The sequence below is a fragment of the Ambystoma mexicanum genome, chromosome 4p, assembly GCF_040938575.1.
Source record: "Ambystoma mexicanum isolate Mex_15411 chromosome 4p, UKY_AmexF1_1, whole genome shotgun sequence".
In the NCBI taxonomy this organism is placed as follows: Eukaryota; Metazoa; Chordata; class Amphibia; order Caudata; family Ambystomatidae; genus Ambystoma; species Ambystoma mexicanum.
The window spans coordinates 69,275,034-69,295,246 of NC_090927.1; the positions used below are offsets into that span (position 1 = coordinate 69,275,034).

The 20,213-nt window shown below is 46.0% G+C and overlaps 1 protein-coding gene across 1 annotated transcript in view; it reads right to left on the reverse strand.

Moving 5' to 3' along the window:
* Window positions 1-20,213, reverse strand: part of LOC138452762 (uncharacterized) — a 330,413-nt gene that overhangs the window by 175,194 nt on the left and 135,006 nt on the right. Inside the window, 2 exon segments of the mRNA XM_069605110.1 lie at window positions 8,169-8,736; window positions 10,111-10,410. Coding sequence (XP_069461211.1) covers window positions 8,169-8,736; window positions 10,111-10,410 — 868 coding nt within the window.

The following is a 20,213-nucleotide window of genomic DNA, read 5'->3' on the forward strand; positions in this document are numbered from 1 at the left end:
CACCATTGCCAAAAGACAGCAAACCAGTGTGTGCAAAGGAGGCGTGGCTTAAGGCCCGTTATGTCTTTCTGCAAGTGAAACCCGGCCCTTGTGGAAAAGGAAGCCAGCGGTTGGCCAGATAAACCAGATGACAGGGGAGCCACTAGAAAGGACAAGTAGAGGATAAAAAGGGGATGTAACCAGGATATTGAGGGCTGTTTGGGTGGGGTCAAGGAAGGAAAAAAACAGGTGGAGGAAGGACGGTGCAGCGGAGCCTGGAGGAGAATTACATAGGCAAGGCGAGGTATTAATTGCTGAGAAAAAGTGGTACCTGGGTGTGAGAGTGCATGCAAGGTGAGTGAGTGAGTCTATGGGAGAGTGTAGAGTGTGTGATCGAGAGTGGTAACAGAGACTAAAAGGAAGGTGACCGTGGAATCAGTGTAGTGTAGTGGGAGGAGAGTATAGTGTAGTGGTAGTAGAGTGGGAGGAATGGAGAGTAATGAGTGGAGTGCAGTGTGTGGAGGATGTAGTGGAGGATAGAGGAGAGTGTAGTAAGAAAGGAGAGCAGGAAATAATATGATCTGAGGGGGAGGTAAGGAGTAGAGAAAGTGAGGAACAAAAGAGCGACAGAAGCGCAAGTGTGAGGGGAGAGACTGTGGGAGGAGAGTAGGGGGTAGGGAAAGGAGACAGAGGAAAGCTCAAGATGTGGCGAATGAGGGCATGAGAGAAAAGGGTAAGAGGAGCCTGGGTAACTGGAAGGCACTTTGCCCAGTCATAAGATCTTTTTTGTTTTTGTTTTTGTGGGACCCCTCAATAGTATCCACCTAGTAATTCCCAGATATAAGGCATTTTCCTTTAGGCCATCACGACCAGCCAGTCAGATTACAGGTAATAGGGGTTACTGATCTCTAGGGACAGCCTTTAGATTTAGGGATGCCTAGGCTGGGAAGGGAAAAGCCCACGGGAGGCAAAAGAGAGTGACACCCTTAGTGAGCCCCTATCAGAAACCTTAATAAAAACCCTTAAACCGACTGTTGGCGTTGGTAAGATCTTGAGACAATTTGTGACATATATGAAGATCTGTTGAGCCACACCTTAAGCGTGATATGTATACTGGTCTGGAATATAAGAATGATGGTAGAGTAGGTGGACTGTAGAATGTAGGAGGGAATGTGAGGAACGCCAGGATAGTGTCTCTAATTTAGGAAATTCTTGCAGCAAAGTATTCAGTTAGTTTATTAGCTCTGACAGTGGAGTTGATAGTCATAGGTTAGGAGGAGCGAGTGGAGGGTGCTCAGTAGCCGTAGAGGATGGTTGGAGTGAGAGTCAATGAGGGTGAGGTAGAATTCCCTTTGCACTCTATCACGAGAGGACAGGGCAGAGACGTAGAGTTTTAGGTCCTCATGCGATAGGGTACGCCTCCATTTTCACAGCAGCCGAAGCATGTCTGTGCGGAGAGAGCGTATGAATGGTGTGATCCATGGTTGAGGACAAAGAGACTTAGGTTTTTTTAGTTATAGGTGACAAAATTGGTGAGGAGAGGTCAGGGGGTGGAAGGGACATGATAGTGGAAACATTGGGGTGATCTGCTAGGGATGGTGTGCCAATAGAATTAATGGCTGAAAGAGAGGTAGAGATGAATAAGAGATCCATAGTTATCGTCGATGTGGATTGGTAGGTTATGGATAGAGTGGAGGGCGTGGTCATTAAGAACAGACTGAAGTTCAGATTTCTGAGAAGTGGTTGGAAAGGGAAGGTTTAAGTCACCCAAGAGAATGAGATGATGTTCAATGGTAAGAGTATCAAGGACTTGCCCAAGTTCATCAAATAACTTTCCAGTGCGACCAAGAGGACAATAGATCGAGATGATATGAACAGAGTAAGGCAGAGCAATAGTAAAGATGGCAAATTCAAAAGAGATGGGAGAGGACGTGGCATTGGAGATTTGTGAGGAGTTGCGAAGGGAGGAGAGGAGGTGTCCGATGGCTCCAATCTACCAGTCAGACAAGTGGAGTGAATGAAGGATAAGTTTGTAGTCATGCAGTGCTGGCAGTGTCAGATGGAGAAATCCAAATTTCAGTAGTTGGGGGTAAAGGAAGTTTTATTGCATATAGACTGAGCATTCCAGAGTGCAATGTTCGGTTGATGCGGTAAGGAAGCTTAGAGTATTGTCGTCTCAGAGAAAGAGAGGCGAGGTGGAAATGTGTTAGGTGAGGTATGATTTGCTTGGCAGAGATGCAGTGGAAGTTTCGAGACATTAGTTTTATGATAGGGATAGGAAAGGAGAACGCTGTAGCATGCTTGGAGAAAGTGTAGGGAGCGGCGGATAGGAGGACCAGCAGGAGCGAATGCATTATAGGTGAGTACTGCAGTGTGAAGAGGCAGCACAGTAATTAGCAAGCTTGGGTTACTCATATGTGCAGCAGGGAGGAAGGCAAAAGCAAAGGCTCATAGATGAAAAGGTAAGAAAGAGGCTGGTCAACGGATGGTCTTCGCCCTTTACTGTTCCTTCTTAACTTGGACACCATGGGCTGGATGCCACAACAGAGTTCAGATGTGACATCACATGTCCCGTTGTTAGGCAGAACCCTGTGCAGTACCCTTTGGGAACACCACACACAATTAAGATTACAAGTGCAAGTACAATTTCACTTTTGGTACAAGCCTGTACTACACAGTAAAGTGGTAGCGATGGCTGAGCAGCCAGACTTATCTCAAGAGTAAAGTGAGCAGTATAAAGAGTTACACAAGGGGCAACAATTACAGTGATTCAAACAAACACTAACTCAAGGTTTCTTGGAAAAAGAATATAGATTTATTTACTCAGTCAGTTATAAAAAAGTTCACTATTATAAAGCAGCAGAAAATCACAATCTTAATACACTACAACACCACCCAATCAATTCTGGACAAGTTAAGCTCAAAATGAAGAGTGAGCAAAATGGCACTCCAGCAATTTAAAAGGGGATGAAAGACAAGGTTATCAAAAATCAATAGCACCAACAAGTTATAGACAGGGCACTCTATAAAGGCTACTACAACTAGGATTCAAGTCAATAGGCCTGGGCCAATGTCAATGGTTCAGAGTCTTTGCAGAGAATCACACAGTTCAATGTAGTTCGCGGTTAAGTCTTTGCAAAGAGTTCAAAACAAAGTTGGTCGGAAGAAAAGGTATATGAAAAGGAAGAGAAGGACAAGCCTTCGCAGAGGCGAAAGATTTCAAACACTTTCACTGTGGCTGGACGGAATGAACGGCCGAATTTCGCACGGTACCTTAAAGATGAAGAAGGCTCTAGCTGAGGCAGTTGTTCCTGGCAGTTCCTGCAGTCTCGCTGTTCCGGGTGCTTCAGTCGAGGTGACACGAAGGAGTACGTCGGGAGGTTCCTGCCCTGCCCAGGGAAGAGGCCAACAGCAGAGCAAAGTGACAAATAAAAGGTGCGCGCCTTAAAAGCAAAAAATTGACTCTCTCCCACTGGCTATCCGGTTTCCTGCAGCACAGCAAATTCAACCAGTCTGGAGAGGAGGTCCAGGGGCTTTGTGAGCTGGTTGGTCCCACCAGGCTCAAGGGGAGAAGTCTCCTAGAAGGTCTTCTCTGTTGTTGAAGTTTCAGGCACTTCCGACCGGCAGCAGGGCTTCACCGGGGTTTCCAGTTGTTGCAGCAGTCTTCTTCCTTCAGCTTCCTTCGGTTCTCTCGTTCCAGTGGCGACTCTGCCTTCCAGTCCCAGAGGCCTGCCTTTGAAGTAGTTTACCCCCATTCACACCAGCCTAGCTGTCAATCACTCAGCAGGGTGGCTGTCCTGGTGGTACAGTCACCACTGCCAATCACACAGAGTGCGACATGGGTCTCCAAGGAGACCCTGTGCAGGGAGTCTCAAACTCCTCCCTCACATCCTGTCCCCCCAGACACACAGGCGCCTAAGGAGGGCTTCTGTGCAGAAGCCTGCCAAAGGACAGCGAACAAAGGGACCAAACCTGGTTTGGCACGCAGAGAAAAACACGAGAAGGACCTTTACAAAAATAAATGGCGAAAAACCCAAACGGAACCAAGATAAAATAAAAGTGGATTGCCGGGTTTACGAGGCTACCACCATAGCCTCTAATGGTACCAAAGACTATTTTCATAGTCTGCGGTAGAATAAAATACCACTGCCACCAGCCAAATCTTAGAGAAAGGGTAACATAAAAATGTTACATGAGAATCAGACAAAAGGGGATAAGTATTAACCCCTCCAGCACTCTATTGTAAGATGGTGTGTGCTGGGTCTGTGAATTTAAAAAGACCAATAAAGTCAATTGCAACTTTACATGTGCTGGGAGACAGTAGTCAGTCCCAGAAAATGGAGTTTAACGTGGGAAGTCTGTAAAAAGACAACCCTGTGTCTCTGCACTAAAGGTGCTGTGTGACACACATTAAAAAGATGATGCTATGGAGTTGGTGAGACTCCATATCCATGAACACAAAAAGTCAAACACACAGCAAAATACATGAAAGAGTGGGAAAAAAGGCTCACACTCTTACCAGGTAAAAAAATCAAACCCTAGAAATCCAGCAAAGCTGCTGAGGGACTCAAAAGGTAAGGGAAATTAGCCATTCTGGAGAATTCTCCCCAACACCAATCACCTGATCACCCAGTCAATCAGTGGTTGGTTGCTCTGATTTTGTCCCTGGATTTGCTGAGATGAAGTGTTGTCTTCCTGATTGGTGTTCCTAGGAGAGTCTCTTGTGGCCTTTAGCTGGTGATTGGGCCAACTCAAGATGGTGGCAGGAAGTGACTTTAGTGCAGGAGACTGGTATTAATTACCCAATACCTTGTATGTACACAATTGGGCATTTGTTTCATCAGTAACCAGCCACGCTCCATATCTCAATTTGCTTTGCCTTTCCATCCTTCTCTACCTTTAACTAGCTCACACTTTCCTCAGCCCATTTGCTCTCAGTTTCATTTCTGTCTCTTTCCCTCTATTCCTCCAATCTTGCTGTTGCCTTCACTCCAAAGGCCTGTCTCATTATGTCCCCTTATACATCTCTCCTTCTCAGTCTCTCACTTTACATGCTCCATTTAAATCACCCCATAGAACAAGCCCCCTCTTCAAACTATTGGGGGTTATCTTAGTGATGCTGAGCAAAGCTTAAATGACATCTGATTAGTCGATTGCATCAAGGCTCCGCCCTTTCTTCCAATTGTTTTTGCTGCTTCTTGATTACACCAGGGACCTTTCCCTCTGCACTAATGTCCTGGGAGATGCTATACTACTCTTGTGTGTTCCATAATCCGTATGAAACTGCATTAAACCAACTTTAACTTCATTGCTCCATACATTATTGCCCCACCATTTGGCCTCCCATGCCTTGTACATTCTAATCATCTCTTTTCTGACTTGCAGCATCCCTGCAGCTCCACTCATCCACCTACCCTTGTTCCCCTAACCGAAGCACAGATTTTGTAATTGTGTCTTATATAGTGCGAAGATTCCCCAGGTATCGTCACTTCTGCCTTGGGGGGAAACCCCTTCCCAAGAGGATAGGCTGCTACCCAATAGTCCCCCTAGGGGAGGTTTAATGCGAGAGGATCTCATGGGCAGGGACTCCACACCTAGGGACAAGTACAACCACCTTGGGTACGGGCCCTCAATTGACATCACATCTTAACATTCTTTGGACCCCATCTTCCAGTCCAAGCCCCTTCATTGACAATAAACTGATGTACTATTGTAATGCCTTGAGTACAGTCCAGGTAGAAAGTACTAGAATGAGGAAGATCAGAGGGCACATGAAGATTATTGGGCAGGCAAGCCCCAAGGGGCATACATATTCAAGTGTCAAAAGAAACAAAGGACTCTCCACCAGGGAGGGACTGGAAGCAAAGTATAAGAAGAGACAATGGACTAAACAAACTGTCAAGCCAAGCTGGGTCGAGCCAAGCGGGGAGAAGCAGCGAGTGTGAAAGTCAGCCAAAGAGGGAGTTTCAAACTCAGGCTGCAGACCGCTGGAAGGGAAAAACGGAAAACGCTGGTGAAGTGCCGAGAGGGTTCTCTGAGGGCCTGCTGCAACAGACCCAGGCTAGAGACCAGTAAGGTACCTGAGCAGGGTAGCCGAGCGAGGACATGCATTATTGCTGTGGAAGCAGGAGAGAGAAGCCTGCAGAGCAGAAGACAAAGACCCCAGTCACAGAAAGCCCCAGTGATGTACCAGTGCCCCCAGGAAGGTAAGGGGGGAGGTACGAGAGACCCACAGGGGATATAGGCGTGAGCGAGAGTTGGTTTTCTCTCAACCCAGTAGCAACGATAACGCTGTTGGGCCTGTGAAGGGCCAGTGGTGCATCCACGGGAATCTTCCCCGGCAGAAGAAATAAACTTCAGTGTGATGGCAATAAGACCACTGTGAGGCAGACATGGTATCAAGAGACACAGACACAAAGGTACACGTTTCAAAAACCTTTATTTAAGGAATTAGGGTTTGGAGAATGCCTGCTCGGCCATATGCTATATGGGAGTAGTCTCGACGATAAAAGAGAAGGAATAATAGTCAAAAGTCTGTCAGTAAAAATCAAAAGAATGTCAGTGTCAAACCTATGCTTGCCCTCACTTTCGAAGATAATAATGTGTAGGGATTTGGATAAAAGTAAAAGGTGTTTTAAAGTAATATCAGGATGGCAACGGAGCTGTCTGGCACGCCTTTCAGAAAGTTCATCAAGAAAATGTCACAGGGGTCTGGAGCCGTCCCACAGCTTCCTTCAAGTTCAAGCCACTTGGGTTCAACAGCTTCCCAAAAGTTTGTACAGTTCACACAACACGTCCTTTTCACTTCGCTGAGCTTTCTTGCTCCTCAGACTAAAAAGCCCTTTTCACCAACGTCTTTTCAATTACTCCAAAGTTCACACGTCACAAGATTTCTAGATACAGATTGATGCAAGTCTCTCTTACTCTTCATTTCAAATGGGTTCCCCTTCCCCAACAGTTTATCGACTTGTTCAACAACTCTTCATATCAGACACTTTCGAGAACACACAGTATTTCACTCAGCCCTGTGCGGGACCACTCTGGGCTTTCTCTGGGTTTCACTTGGTGGTGTCCCTAGCACTCTGTAGCCTTGCCCCAAGCACTCTGCAAATTCCACTTTCTTTTACAATTTGAGTCACTATTCACTCTACACACGATTCTCTTGGGGGTCTTGGCTCGCTTTCCTTTCTCACGCAGCTCCCCTTTTCATTCTCTATTTTTCTCTCTCACTTCGAGCTTCGCACAGCTCCCATTCACTTTAGAAAGCTGTCTTCATTTCACAAAGTCTTTCAATAATGTGTTTACATACACGCGGCCACTTCATTACTTTGATTCCTGCTTTATCAAATCACAACATTGAACAATGGACAATTGAAGATTTCTCTTCATCACGTCTTTCACCATACACGTGTCCTTGTCTTGCAACACTGTATTTCACTCGTGCCTTTCATAATCTGGGCTTCCTTATTTTATAATTATATTTCTTATTTTTACATTTATGAAAATGCCCAGACCCGTGGGTATCATGGCGTTAGTACAACATAGTGCTGAAAACGTCCTACAGTAAACATGTATACAGTAGGCAATTGCATTAATATTTGTCAAACAGCCAAGTTTTTGTTAGTCTTTTAAAAGTAGAGAAGGATTGTTCATTGCGGACATGAGCAGGTAGAGTGTTCCAGAGGGTGGGTGCAGTGACCGTGAAGCTAGCTCCTCCGGCTCTTTTTCTTTCAAAGCATGAGGTGAGATACTGGAGTTAGATCTAAGCACGCGTGTTGGGGTACAATAGTAATAAAGTTCATCAGGTTCTGGGGCATTTATGTGCACAAAATGGTGAGTGATATAGAAAGTGTTTTGAATTCTCCCTGGGCTTTGATGGGGAGCCAGTGGCCCTTGCGACTGACTGAAGAGTTATGGTCTGAGCATTTCAGGCTGAGGGCAGCGTGCATGGTTTCATTCTGGAGCAGTTGTAGGCGTGTTGACTTTGGAAGTGTCCATAAGCAAGACATTGCAGTAATCGAGTTTAGAGAGGATTAACGAACAGGCTAGCGTGATGTAATTGCTCAGGGAGAGGAACTGCCTGCACAGGGAAATTATTCTGGCTGTGTTGGCAATGGAGGAAGCAAGGGGATTGATCTGTCTGTTCATATTTAGATTGGCTTCGAGGTGAACCCCTAAGGTTTTTATACGTTTTGACACTGGAATGTGAGTGTCGTCAATGCAGAATGAAGAGAAGGAGGAGTCAAGATGTCTGATTCTGTGAGGGGATCCAATGACAAGGAGATCAGTGTTCTCATCATTCAGACATAGGTTATGAGAGGCCATCCAGTTTTGGATGGTGCTAAAGACTTTGATAATTTTAAGGGAATCGCTGTCATAGTTACCAGAGATCAGGATGAGGATCTGAGTATCATCCGTGAAGTTGGTGTAAATGATGCTGCTGGTATCAAGGAGGTCAAAGAGGGGCTTAGTATGAGAGACACCCAGAGGTGCTGGGATAGCATCAGCAGCGGAGTCCCCTATAAATACCCCAGTGGTCCGACCGCTGAGGAAGGGGAAATGTTGGTTGAGGTGCTGGCAGAGAATATTATGGTCGACCAAATCAAAGGCAGCAGAGAGAATGAGAAGGAGGAAGATTGCTAGATTGCCAGAGTCTCTGAGGGAGTCCATTTGTATTTTGAGATTAAGAAGGGCAGCTTCTGTGCTATGCCTCGGGCGGAAGCCAGATTGTCTTTTACCAAGTAGGATGGTTGCTTTCTAGAAATAGTTGAACATGTAGATAGGCTAGGCAGTCCAAGATTTCTTAGGAGGAAAGGGACAGTCGTGATGGGGCAGTAGTGAGTTGGACTAGCAGGGTCCAGGGAAGTTTCTTTTAAGAGAGGAGTGACCCATGCAGATTTAATCGAGGAGGGAACTGTGCTAGTTGCAAACAATGCGTTGGCAGAGTCAGTGATGATGGGGACTAGTGTGGGGGCACAGAGTTACACAATGTGGCAGGAGTCTCCTTTACAGTTGGAGGGTTTCAGACTACTAATGGTGGCTGCTATTAGTTCAGGTGAGACTTGGCTGAATGCGAACAGGGGAGTGTTTGAGATGCAGTCAATGCGAGGGGGGATATTCAGGTCGCTCCCTTGGGCTTTTTTGGCATTAATCTAAGTAGTGAAAATATTTTTTTAGGTAAGGGCACTTTGTATAGGTGGACACCAATCTTTATCGGTTTGTATGCGGACTATGGGAAGGATAGGAATTTGAAGTTCTCGGAAAATTGTGAAAAGTTCTTTGCCATTCGAACTAGCATTGGCAATTCTGTCATTATAGCTGTTTGATTTACATTAGAGTACAGCTTTTTCATATTTGGTGGCTAAGGTAGCGACATTTCTTAGGTGAAGGGTTCCATCTGCAGAGGTGTTGGAGAGATCTTTTTTCTCTGTGTAAAAAGTTGTTAGGTTTGTGAGGTTTAGGTACTTTGGATTTGAGTGGGGCGTGAATGTCAAGGGTTTAGAGCAGACAGTTGTGATATAGGGTAGCCAGATCGTGGGTAGCATAGTTGGGATCTGGTGTATAAGAGTTGAGTGCTGTGAGGAGGGCTGGTTTAAGGTTGTCATGTGTCAGCTTCCATGTGTCGCGGACTAAAATAGGGTGCTGGAGCTCAGGCAGGGTTTTGTGGAGCTTGGTGAGGGAGATGGTGAATTGCATGAGGAAGTGATTAGACCAGGGAACCGGGTCAATGGCTGAGATTTTCAAATGGACATTGGCTGTGAAGATCCAGTCGAGGATTTGATCTTTGTCATGAGTGGGTGTGGAAATAAGCTGGGTAAAGCACATTGCTAAGGGCAACTGATAATGCAGTACCTTCTGCTATTAGTGGTATCATTGAAGCCAAGGTTGATGTCCCCAAGTATAATACATTTGGTTGCGGATTTCATATGGGGAGTGATCAGGAGAGGATATCCAGGTCAGGGGCGCTGGATCCATTAGGTTGTCGATCTATTAAGAGCAAATTGTAGGTTGTTTGTGGATCGGTAGTCAGTTTCAAAAGTAGCATTTTGTAGTCTGTGGTGGGGGGCAGAGGGCCAGGGGGCAGGTTCTGAATGGAAGAGAGGTTTTAGCTATGAGGGCAATCCCACCTACTTGCGCATCAGTTCGGTCAGCTCTGTAGATGGTGAAATCCGGCAGTGTGGCCAGGGACAAGAGTGGTCCAGATGCCTCATGGAGCCAGGACTCTGTGATTGCTAGGAAGTGTAGCTGAAACTCCAGGATGAGGTCATGGATTTCCACAGTGTGTGCCCCTAGGGATCGAGTATTGATGAGGGCGCAGTGGAGGGAATCTGAAGATAGAATAATGTCGGGGCTCCTGTGAGCGTGGGTTGTCGCCAACTGTGACTTAGGGGTGAGTACAATCTCGGGAGAGGAGATATGAGTAGTTCTTAGCTGCGATGGGGGAAAAGGTGGGTTTATGGGGATAGGTTCTGGACCGAAGTCGATGGTGGCGATGGATGCCTAAGCATGGGGCAGCATGGCCAGAGACCAGGATCCTAAGAGTGGGTGGCTGTTGTTGGGAGGCCTATACACTTGGAGGGGTGTTTGCCTGGTCCTGAGAGTGGGAGGGACTATGTGGTGGAATTTGAAGACATACAGGGGAGTGGGAGGTAGCCAGGCTGGGCATGGTATAGGCAGGTGGAGGACCCCTAGGCAGTTCAAAAGGGGTTTTATGGTGGGGTGCGCTACCAATCCATTTAAGTATGGGCAAAGGTGTGAAGGGGTCGGGGGGATACAGGTACTGAGGGAGCTAGGAAACTCAGGGTGTTTCTTATTATGATTACAAAGGGCAGAAGGTGTTGGTGGGTTGTGGTAGGCAGTGAGCAGGGAGGTGGTGGGGACCCTGTCACAGCAGCGTGCTGCTTGAGATACATGCATATAGTTAGGCAAAGCAGGTGCAGGAGTTTGGGCTGCGATAGGTCGTGGAGTAGTTGAAAAGTCGCTATTCCAATGTGATGCATGTGCACACAATTTGGCAAAGAAGAGGCTGCTGTGGGCAGTTGGAGTGCAATAAACACTAAAGCAGGTGAGACATTGTGGTGGTGTGCCGTCTGACGCAACAGGACACGATTGGTTGAGGCAGGAACTACTGTGGGCAGGTGGGGAGCAATAGGCTGAGAAACAAGTGAGAGCTCGCAATTACAATATGCAGCATGTTTTTTGTGCATACAGTTGGTCAGGGCCGGGGCTGCCACATGCAGTTGGGGTAGAATAGGCAGCGGAGCAGATGAAGTGTGATAAAACTGTGGCACTAGTGTAAGGAGGGCATGGTATCAGCAGTAGGACACAAGTGACCACAGTTCAAGAGTGTTTCTTGAACTTCGACAAGGGTGTGATTAAACCTGAATCTATAGATGGGAGCAAGTTACAACCATCAAATAATAATAATGCAGTCCTAGTGGAGTCTTGTCAAAATAAAAGGGCCTATACTAAAAAAAACGATTGCCAATCCTTATTGCTAATTTACAAATAGTGTGGGGTAATATTCATGAAAAAGAAAGAAGTGTTCACAAAATGATATGTCAGGATGTTCGGGCCATTAGCCTCCTTCCCCACGTTTTCAACATGGGGTAAGGTGGATCACTCGAGCAAAGCACACACTCTGGCTTCTTCAACACAAGGATACAGTTCTATTTCCAGCAACAGGGCCTTCTGTGCCCAAGTCTCTTTTCTCATCAAAGTCTCTTGATTCACACGGCCTGATGTACAAAAAATAAGATTCACCGTTCTTTTCTTCTCACAAGTATTCAACTCGGGTGCTTCACCCTGGATCCACCTCAGCCGGGCTCAGATCACTCTTATTTTACGATTGTTACTGCAGATCCCCCTTTTCTGGGCTCAGATCTCTGTTATTACAAAGTTCAGAGAATGTTCGATTTCTCAGGTGACTCACAGTTCACCCCGGATCCCCCTCAGCCGGGCTTAGATCTTTCCTCTTTTCAATTAGTCTCCCTCAGCTGGGCTCGGACCAATTTGTATTTCACCTTGGTTTATCGAAGGCTTTCAAATGTGCATGGGATTTGGCTTGACCCGTTGCAGTACCACTTCGATACAAATCTCTGTTTCACAGCACATTTGCCATTCATGTTGGATACCTAACAGAGACCTTCGAATGAGCACCCACGTGGTGCCGGACTACTCTGTATACAGTATCACACTTGGCCTCCCAGATTCTTTCACTCCTTTGGTTTCCAATTATATTCTCGTCGCTCATCACATGCTTTTCACAGACTGTCCTCTTTGAATTTCTTTATACAATGTTGCCGCTTGCAACCTTGGTTCAAACACAAGCTGGTTTGGCATCAGTCTCTCTGACTCACCGGCTGTGCGGTCTTTACTGGTGCTGATTTGTTGTAGGAGCCAAGGACAGTACCACAGCCACAATCGCTCCTCCTTGCCTTGGTTATCGACGTGGCAGAGCCTTCGATGCACAGTGTAGGTTTGTTCAGCTTTAGTTCTTGGTCTTAGGCATCTTACTTTCCAAGGTTCGTGAAAGTAACAGTCTTTAAAAGGTCAAGGGCACTTCCCTCCTTGCAACCCTCTCTGGTCTCGCCGCCTTTCTCCTTGTGTTAAACTGCCATCTTGGAACTGCTGTTCCCTCGTGTGCTTTTCCTCGCACGCTTTTCCTCACCCGGAGTGTGCTTTCGTGCTCCGCCTTTTAGCCATGTGGGGAAGTGTGAGGAAATTTAGGTGTGTTTAATGATCAGTAATTTCCTGACCTTGCCTGACCATAATATCGGGACATGTCAAGTATACGCTCTGGTGTTAGTCCGTTGCCGCTCACAGTGAACTGTCCGTGAGAAAGTGTTTGTGTCGGGAAAGGGGGTTCGGGGTTTGATTTCCTAGGTGTCCTATCTGGTAGGATGGGCAAAAAGGTGTTACAGGGAAGGGGATACTGTGTCTCCCCATCCGGTGCCCCACTTCCACTCCCCGAAGACCCCTCACACTGGTGATCGTCCAGCACTGGGCCATCCCTAGGAACTGGATCCAAAAGAGATGGCCGTGTCCTGGCCACCTGGATGACAGATCTGCGGGGACTAGCAGGTGAGACACCTTCGGGTTTCTCACACTAGATAAATAGGCATGGAATTGGTCAAGGCAGAGGTTGCTGTGGGCCATTGCGATACAGTGGGCAATAAAGCAGATTCAGAATCATAATTAGAATGTGCCGCTTGATATATGGACAGTTTGGTAATGCAGTAACTGATGATGGTAGGTGGGGAGCAATAGACATCACAGAGGGATAATGTAGTACATTAGCCTGCTTGGGCGAGTGTAGTTCGTTTGGAGGAGCGGGTGTGATTGTCTGAGATGGGCAAAGTCCTGGTTGTTGCATGATGCAAAAAGCAACTTCAGACGAGGGGGCTGAAGTTAGCGATAGTTCTTGTAGATGATTTGTGCTGGTCACCTGACTCGATGTGGAGGCCCAGGGCATCACTTCAGTGGATGCGTGGGACAGACCATGTGTTGGAAGCTGCAGTAAGGGTTGTGCGTCAGATGAGGTGAGGGGGGTATACGTTGGATGTGTGACATGGGGGTGCCCTTCTGGGCGGCAATCCAGTGCAGTGCTGGAAGAAATCCTGAGGGAGGCGGGAAACCTAATGCAGATGACCATGTGGAACGGTCCCAGCGTGCTTCACTTTTCGCCGGTGAGTCCATTAGGCGGGGAATAGGGCGGGAGGGGTTCGGGAACATAAGGAGTAATGTGGAGGTAGGCAAGACTGGAATTAAGGGGTGTGCACCAGCGGGGCAAAAGCACCTCTTACCTCATTGTAATGTGCTGGTGCATGGGTGGTTCTTACATGGCAGGATCGGGTGGCAGTAGCTCTGTAGTGTTACCATCAAGGCATTGTCTGTGTGAGGGCAGGCAAGTCTGGAAAGACAGGACTGAGGGGGGCCTTATAGCAGGCCTTCCTGTGTATCACCCTGCAGCCAATCGGGATGCAGGTTGGCTGCAGGCCTCCTGGGCACTGACTGTGCATCAGATTAGCATCATGCTTCACAGCGGCCATCTTATCTGGTCTTCCAGAGTCGTAGGACTCTAATGGGAATGATGAGGCACTTGCTGGGACATGGATGGTAGCAGTGCTTATACTGTAACCCCTAGCATACCCTAGAGTAAGTAAGCTTTTAATAACTTAACAATGATGGCTCAAGTCTTGGCTATTTTGTGAATAATCAAGGTGCAGAGGAGAATGGACTGCCCTGGCACACAGACGGCCAATATACATGAAATCAAATGAGTTCCCTAGACAGGGAACTCCCGTCCCCTGCACACTGTCTTGGGCTAATCGCCAAAAGGTTTTGAGTGTGTCAATTTAACTGTTGATTCAAAGACTTTGCAGTAGCCACTAGTGAACTGGAGACTCAAAGGAATACTGGCGAGATATACTCAACCACCAGGCCACTCCGGGGCTCTACGAGTCAGACCTTTAAAAAGGGACTAATGCTTTTGAATATCGAACAATTGAAATAATACGAAGGCAGCCAGGGCGCAATACTCCTGTTAAGGGATACCAATTGGGGGATATTTGTAACCCACATAACCCACATTGCCCAAAGCCAACAGAAGAGTAAAGGCAGCCAGGGGGCAATACTACTGATAAGGGATGCCAATTGGGGGATATTTGTAACCCGCTTTGCCAGCAGCCAAGAGGCTCCATAAGAGTAATACAAAGGCCACAGAAACACAACTCTCCTTATATGAAACCTCTATAGGGAGAAACCTATAACCTGCATTGCCAACAGCTAAAAGACTATAGAAGAATAATCCAAAGACCACAAGGGCGCAACTTCACTTTTATGGAAAACCAACTTGAGGCGATTGGTAACCCACCATGTCAAGAGACTAAAAAGAGAAGCAGATGTTGCTCAAGCCTCCTTACATAGGATACTGGTGTGGAGAATCTTGGAAGAAGCATTACCACTGAACACAATTGTAGTAGTAGTTTTTATCCTGGCAGGCGAGTATACCAGGAAAGGGACCCATAGTAGTTAGTCCTGGCAGGGAATGTACCAGGAAAGAAGAAGATGATTTAAAGCACTGTGGTTGTGGTAACAAGACGTGTTGTAAAGAACTTGTTGATTTCAATTCCTTTGGTGACCTGTTAAAATTCTAAAAGTAATTGCTGTTCTATCCTGACAAAAGTGTTTCCTTTGAAGAAGTATGATGTCATAATGATTACTTGGCCTTTTGAAAAGAAGAAGTTTTTTGATTTATGAACTTGTGTTTGAGGAAGAAAGGTTTACTTTGTCAAGCTGGAGAGTGTAGACATTTTTATTGATTTGCAACCAAGCATTTGTGAAGGAGACATTTTATTTGCCAAGTGGAAGGATACAGTGAATGGAAAATACTGTTTGTGCTATGTTGAACAGAACTTTGTGATTGCACAGACATGTGTTGAATCCAAACTTTATTCAAGGTATTCCTGAATAGATCGAGGGAGGGGGCGGCCAACCCTGATCACAAGGAGTGCTTTCTGAAAACTTTGAGTTTGAACTGTTATGTTATTTTGTGGAACTAAACATTGCCAAACATTCCATGTATAATTTTATTGTGTGTATTTGTGTAAGGGGCAGATACCGTTTGTACACTAGGTCATTTTTATTTTATTTTGCCAGGCAAGGCCATCCTTGTTATGTTAGGGGAAGATAGGCATTTATCTTACTAATAAAAATGGCAACATTTGAGAAAAATATACCTTTACTCACAATGTGGAACTAAGAGGCCATGATGTAGGACACATACAACTACCATGGAACAGCAAGTACAGGCACGTCAGCCAAACATCTGGCACACACGGACATAAGGCAATTAATCAACACCACTAGAAGTGTGGATCAAACTTACAAGTAGTGAAACAGACCAGTGTCTGCAAGGCCTACATGAAGTGTGTGTCCCATCTAATGTCGCAATCACACCGTCATAGCTAGCAGGGCACCCCTCAGCTGACAGTACAACAGGAAATGCAAGCAACATTGTACCTGCCCTAAATGGGCACAACTGTAAAGCACATGACACCACAATCCAAGCAATGAACACATTCCCGGCTGTCCATATGTGCACACAACCATCAAGCCAGTAAACATACTGTCTGCCACATGAAGGAGGCCCCCATGGGACCGCAGCACTGCATGATCCCATAGTACATACATTACATGTTATGTTATTGTGCATTTGTATAGTGCCTACTATACCATTGGTATGATCTCAAAGCACTGTGGGTTCAATACCCTCGGTGTAGTGGAAAGAGTAGGGTAGTATATAGTGCTTAGGCGCACACAATATGTGTACAGTCAGTGCTGTGTGTAGCTTAATTCTAACGGTAAGCATGGTGCGGTAGCTGTGTGAGGTCAGTAGAATGTGTGCAGCAAGACTGATTGTGGAATGAAATTGTAGAATGAATGGAATGAGTTTGAGTGATTTGTGAGTAATGAGTAATGAGGTATGGCCGAGTGCAATTAGCAGCACAGCACAAGACACTTTAACGGCTAAGTATTTTAACTAATATACTTACCGCTCTAAGGGGGTCAACACATGCAGAGACAATAACACACGAGTTTTCCTCAAAAAAACATTGTGGTAGAAAACCACACAGGTATTTCAACATTGTGAGTTTTAACTTTTTATATTTAACTTTTTGTATTTGACAAATAAAATATGTATATTTTTTGATAATTCGGTTTAAACGCAAATGTTCTTTGAAGTACTATTAGTGAAAATAGCAAGATAATGGAATCCACTTAGACAAGGTAGCATTTTTCAAACCACAAGCCTTGTTTTAATCCCTTTAGTTTAAGGGTTTGCTTGTGGTTGTTGTCCCTTAAAATCTCTCTCTGTTTGATCTCAGCAAGACCGTTGACCTCGGGTCTGCATTCTTGTGGCAATGGTGCTTGTGTATAATATTATGTGTGCAGCTAGGCCGATATATTTTGTGGGGTATAGCTGCATTTTATAGACTGTTTAGGTGTACGTGTCAGTGAGTAGGTATGTATGCAGCTAGGCCAAATTGATTGTGGGGTATAGGAACATTATATTGTATGTTGGTGGAGAGGGGAAAGCACACCCTACTAAAGTCAATCAAGGTATTGATGCACTATTTGCTGTCCCCTAACAGGAACACAAGACATCCCGGACCCCATTGAAGGCAGCATCATCTCCGGCACACCTGCACCAGGAAGTGGCGAGAAGGGCACAGGACATGCTGCACCCAGGAAGGGGAATTCCCACAAGAACCCATAAACACCCCTATCTAAGGGGATTGTTGATACCACCTCTGAGGGCACAGGCACACCTGCCACAATCGTGCCACCAACTCCGGCCATGACTGAGTCTGCAGGACCTCCCACCACTGAACCACCTCTCACCACTGCTTGGAAGTCTGAGGACCAATCCACCCAAGTGCCAAAAAGATGCAGGCAAGGGACCAGGCCACTGCCCCCGCTGACACTGCGGCACCGGAGTCTGCCACCACTGCCTCAACCTCTGCAGCTTCCCCTGTGAGGCAGATGTCCTCAGATCCATCCCCCCTGCCCAGCGCATCACCCATGTGGTCCTCCCCTTGTCATCTTGCCATGCCCTCCATTATTACTGTGTCGAGGACGCGGATTCCCAAAGTCAGGATGACAAGGAACAAGCTGGTCGGCATCTGGCACTGAGGAAAGGCGTCCCCATCAGTCTCCCGGGCCAGTGCCGGAACACACCCTAAATGCCATCTGGGAGAGACTCACACTGATCGAGCAGTGCCAGGAGGCAATGCAGCAGATAGCTCAGGAGTAACTGGGACACTCCCAGGCAATGCGTGATGCAGTGCTTGGTGCATCCAGGAGGGTGGCCACTTCTCTGGATAGTCTGTGTCGGCGTGCAGCAGAATCCACTGCCAGCAACACTCTAATGAGTCAAAGAGCACGGGAGTTACCACATGGCCCCATAGCATGCAGAGATCATGACCTCACAAGAAGCAAAAGATGACCTTGCAATTGGGGGTTATCATTGAAATTGTCAATGATGCCACTGATATCCTGAATTCTGTTATTTGTGAGTTTATCACAGTTGGCACAAAGAAAACCTCAGGCGTGGTGTCTCACAAATCAAATACTTAAAATAATTTCTTTAGCTGAAAGGGCTTCGGCATTGGTTGAGAAATCAGGACAGAGAAATTCTGCAAAAATATATTTTATTGTTATATAAATATCATAATTTAACAATACCTATGTAGTAAAATACAAAATAGAAAAATACTGGTGACTGGAAAAGATTTTTTTCCACACTTATTCGGCATATATCAAAGTGCGATCTAATTAAATAATACAGTAGATATCCATTGTAATGCACAAATCCCTATCTATAAACGTCTCATCTTAGAAAATGGCGATAAGTGTCTGGAACCATAGAAATACGTAACAAATCGTCATTTAGTCTCCATCATTTGTCACAGAGATCATACAATACAGTCTTTTGTCGACTAAAGGTAGTTCACAGATACATTATCTTGCTTAGTTTTAACAAAGAACTTCCCTTATCCTAGTTTCGACCAGGCAGCATCTGTCATGGTCATGATGTCAGGGGCACAGGCATGCAGGGGTTGCATGCACAGAAGACCTGGGTGGACACTGTCCTGGCGCCTTTGGCATCAGGCTCATGAACAAAAGTAAACAAGAACATCCATTTAACACCAAAAAGCTTTTATTACGGACATAGCACTTCATATGCATTAACCTTCAACATTCCATCCATTAAGCAGTATGTATTAACCTTGAACATTCCATCCATTAAGCAGCCCCAAGTGTATTCTTGGGTGTGGCTGCTAATGGATTGCCTTCGCACATGCTCACTCTCTAGGAGTGGCAGGGTGTGGCTGGTAAGCCGGCCCTAATGGGCGTTACCACGATCTCAGCTATATAAGCTGACCCGATCCTCAAGACAGATGCTTCGCATTATTCTGCACTTGCAAGCAGCGTAGCGCTCACCGTCGCCTGAGGTCAGACTTACCTTTGAAGATCCTGCTTCCTGGACATCCTGCCTCATGCCAGCATACTTACCAACTGGGGGAAGCTGTTCTTACCTGTACATCTCTTCGGTGAACCAAGTATTCATCTTTACACTTTCCGGAACGCCGATATCTTCATCTTGGCACCGCAGCATGACACGCTCCATCGTCGACAGCAGCGCCTGCAAGGAAAAACAGAAGACAAGGTTAGACATTGAAAACAGTCAGTTTAAGGTTGCGCTTCGCCATAATTCGCGCTTTACATAAACCATCACTTACCTGCTGTCAAACATTGCGGTAGCATCCATCTTCCATCCGTCTCTCGCGTCTCACAGCTGCATTGAGGCCGCATTTCCATCTAAGGGAAGAAAACAGAAGAGAGACATTATCGCAGGCATAAATAGGAGCAACATATAAAGACACTAAACAGAACAAACAGCATCACAAGAGCTCAAAAAAGACTTACCAATCATAATGAGAAGCATAGTCGCACCTGGACTGGACTAATCCTTATCAGGGATCAGTGACGGAACTAGATCCCATTTGGCGCGCCCCTGCCAGAAGTAGCAGGACGGAGAGCTTATCTTCCATAATTCACAGGACCAGTATCACCACGCACCTCCGCTCACAGCTTTTCTACTGAGGGAGAGGCCTGAAGGGGGTGATTCAAGTTCAGGGAGGGCTGCAACAATGCCCCAATGCCTCCGCAGAGAACAGGTGAACGTAACAGCATCTAGGGCTGCGTAGCACTGATGCCGTCTTCCTCAGGACTGGACTGTCATTGACCAAAAAAGGATAAAAATCTTCAAAAACCACCTTCACTTGTAGTCTTTACCACAATCTAAAAAACATACATAAAACCAATTAAAAAAATGTGCAAAACCCAACTGTCCATAAATAATCAACTTCTGTGAATAACTCCTGTATAAAAAGATGTATAGAGCAAACAACATACCGTTAGTTCATCTGTTGGAAGCCCAATCGTGTCAACGTCCACCCTTTTTTGGGTCAGTGCACCTCATCAATTCTGCAAACAAAACCAAATAATACAGAGGGAGTAAACAAATGTACCCCTCCGGGCATATGTGGTCATATAGTAGTGTAAAACAACATAGCTCTCAAATCTTATCATTAGGCAACTTCAAATATGTCCCTGCATGTCTTCAAATACCAGTGTCTTCTTCACAGGTGTGGGGTTGTTCAAAA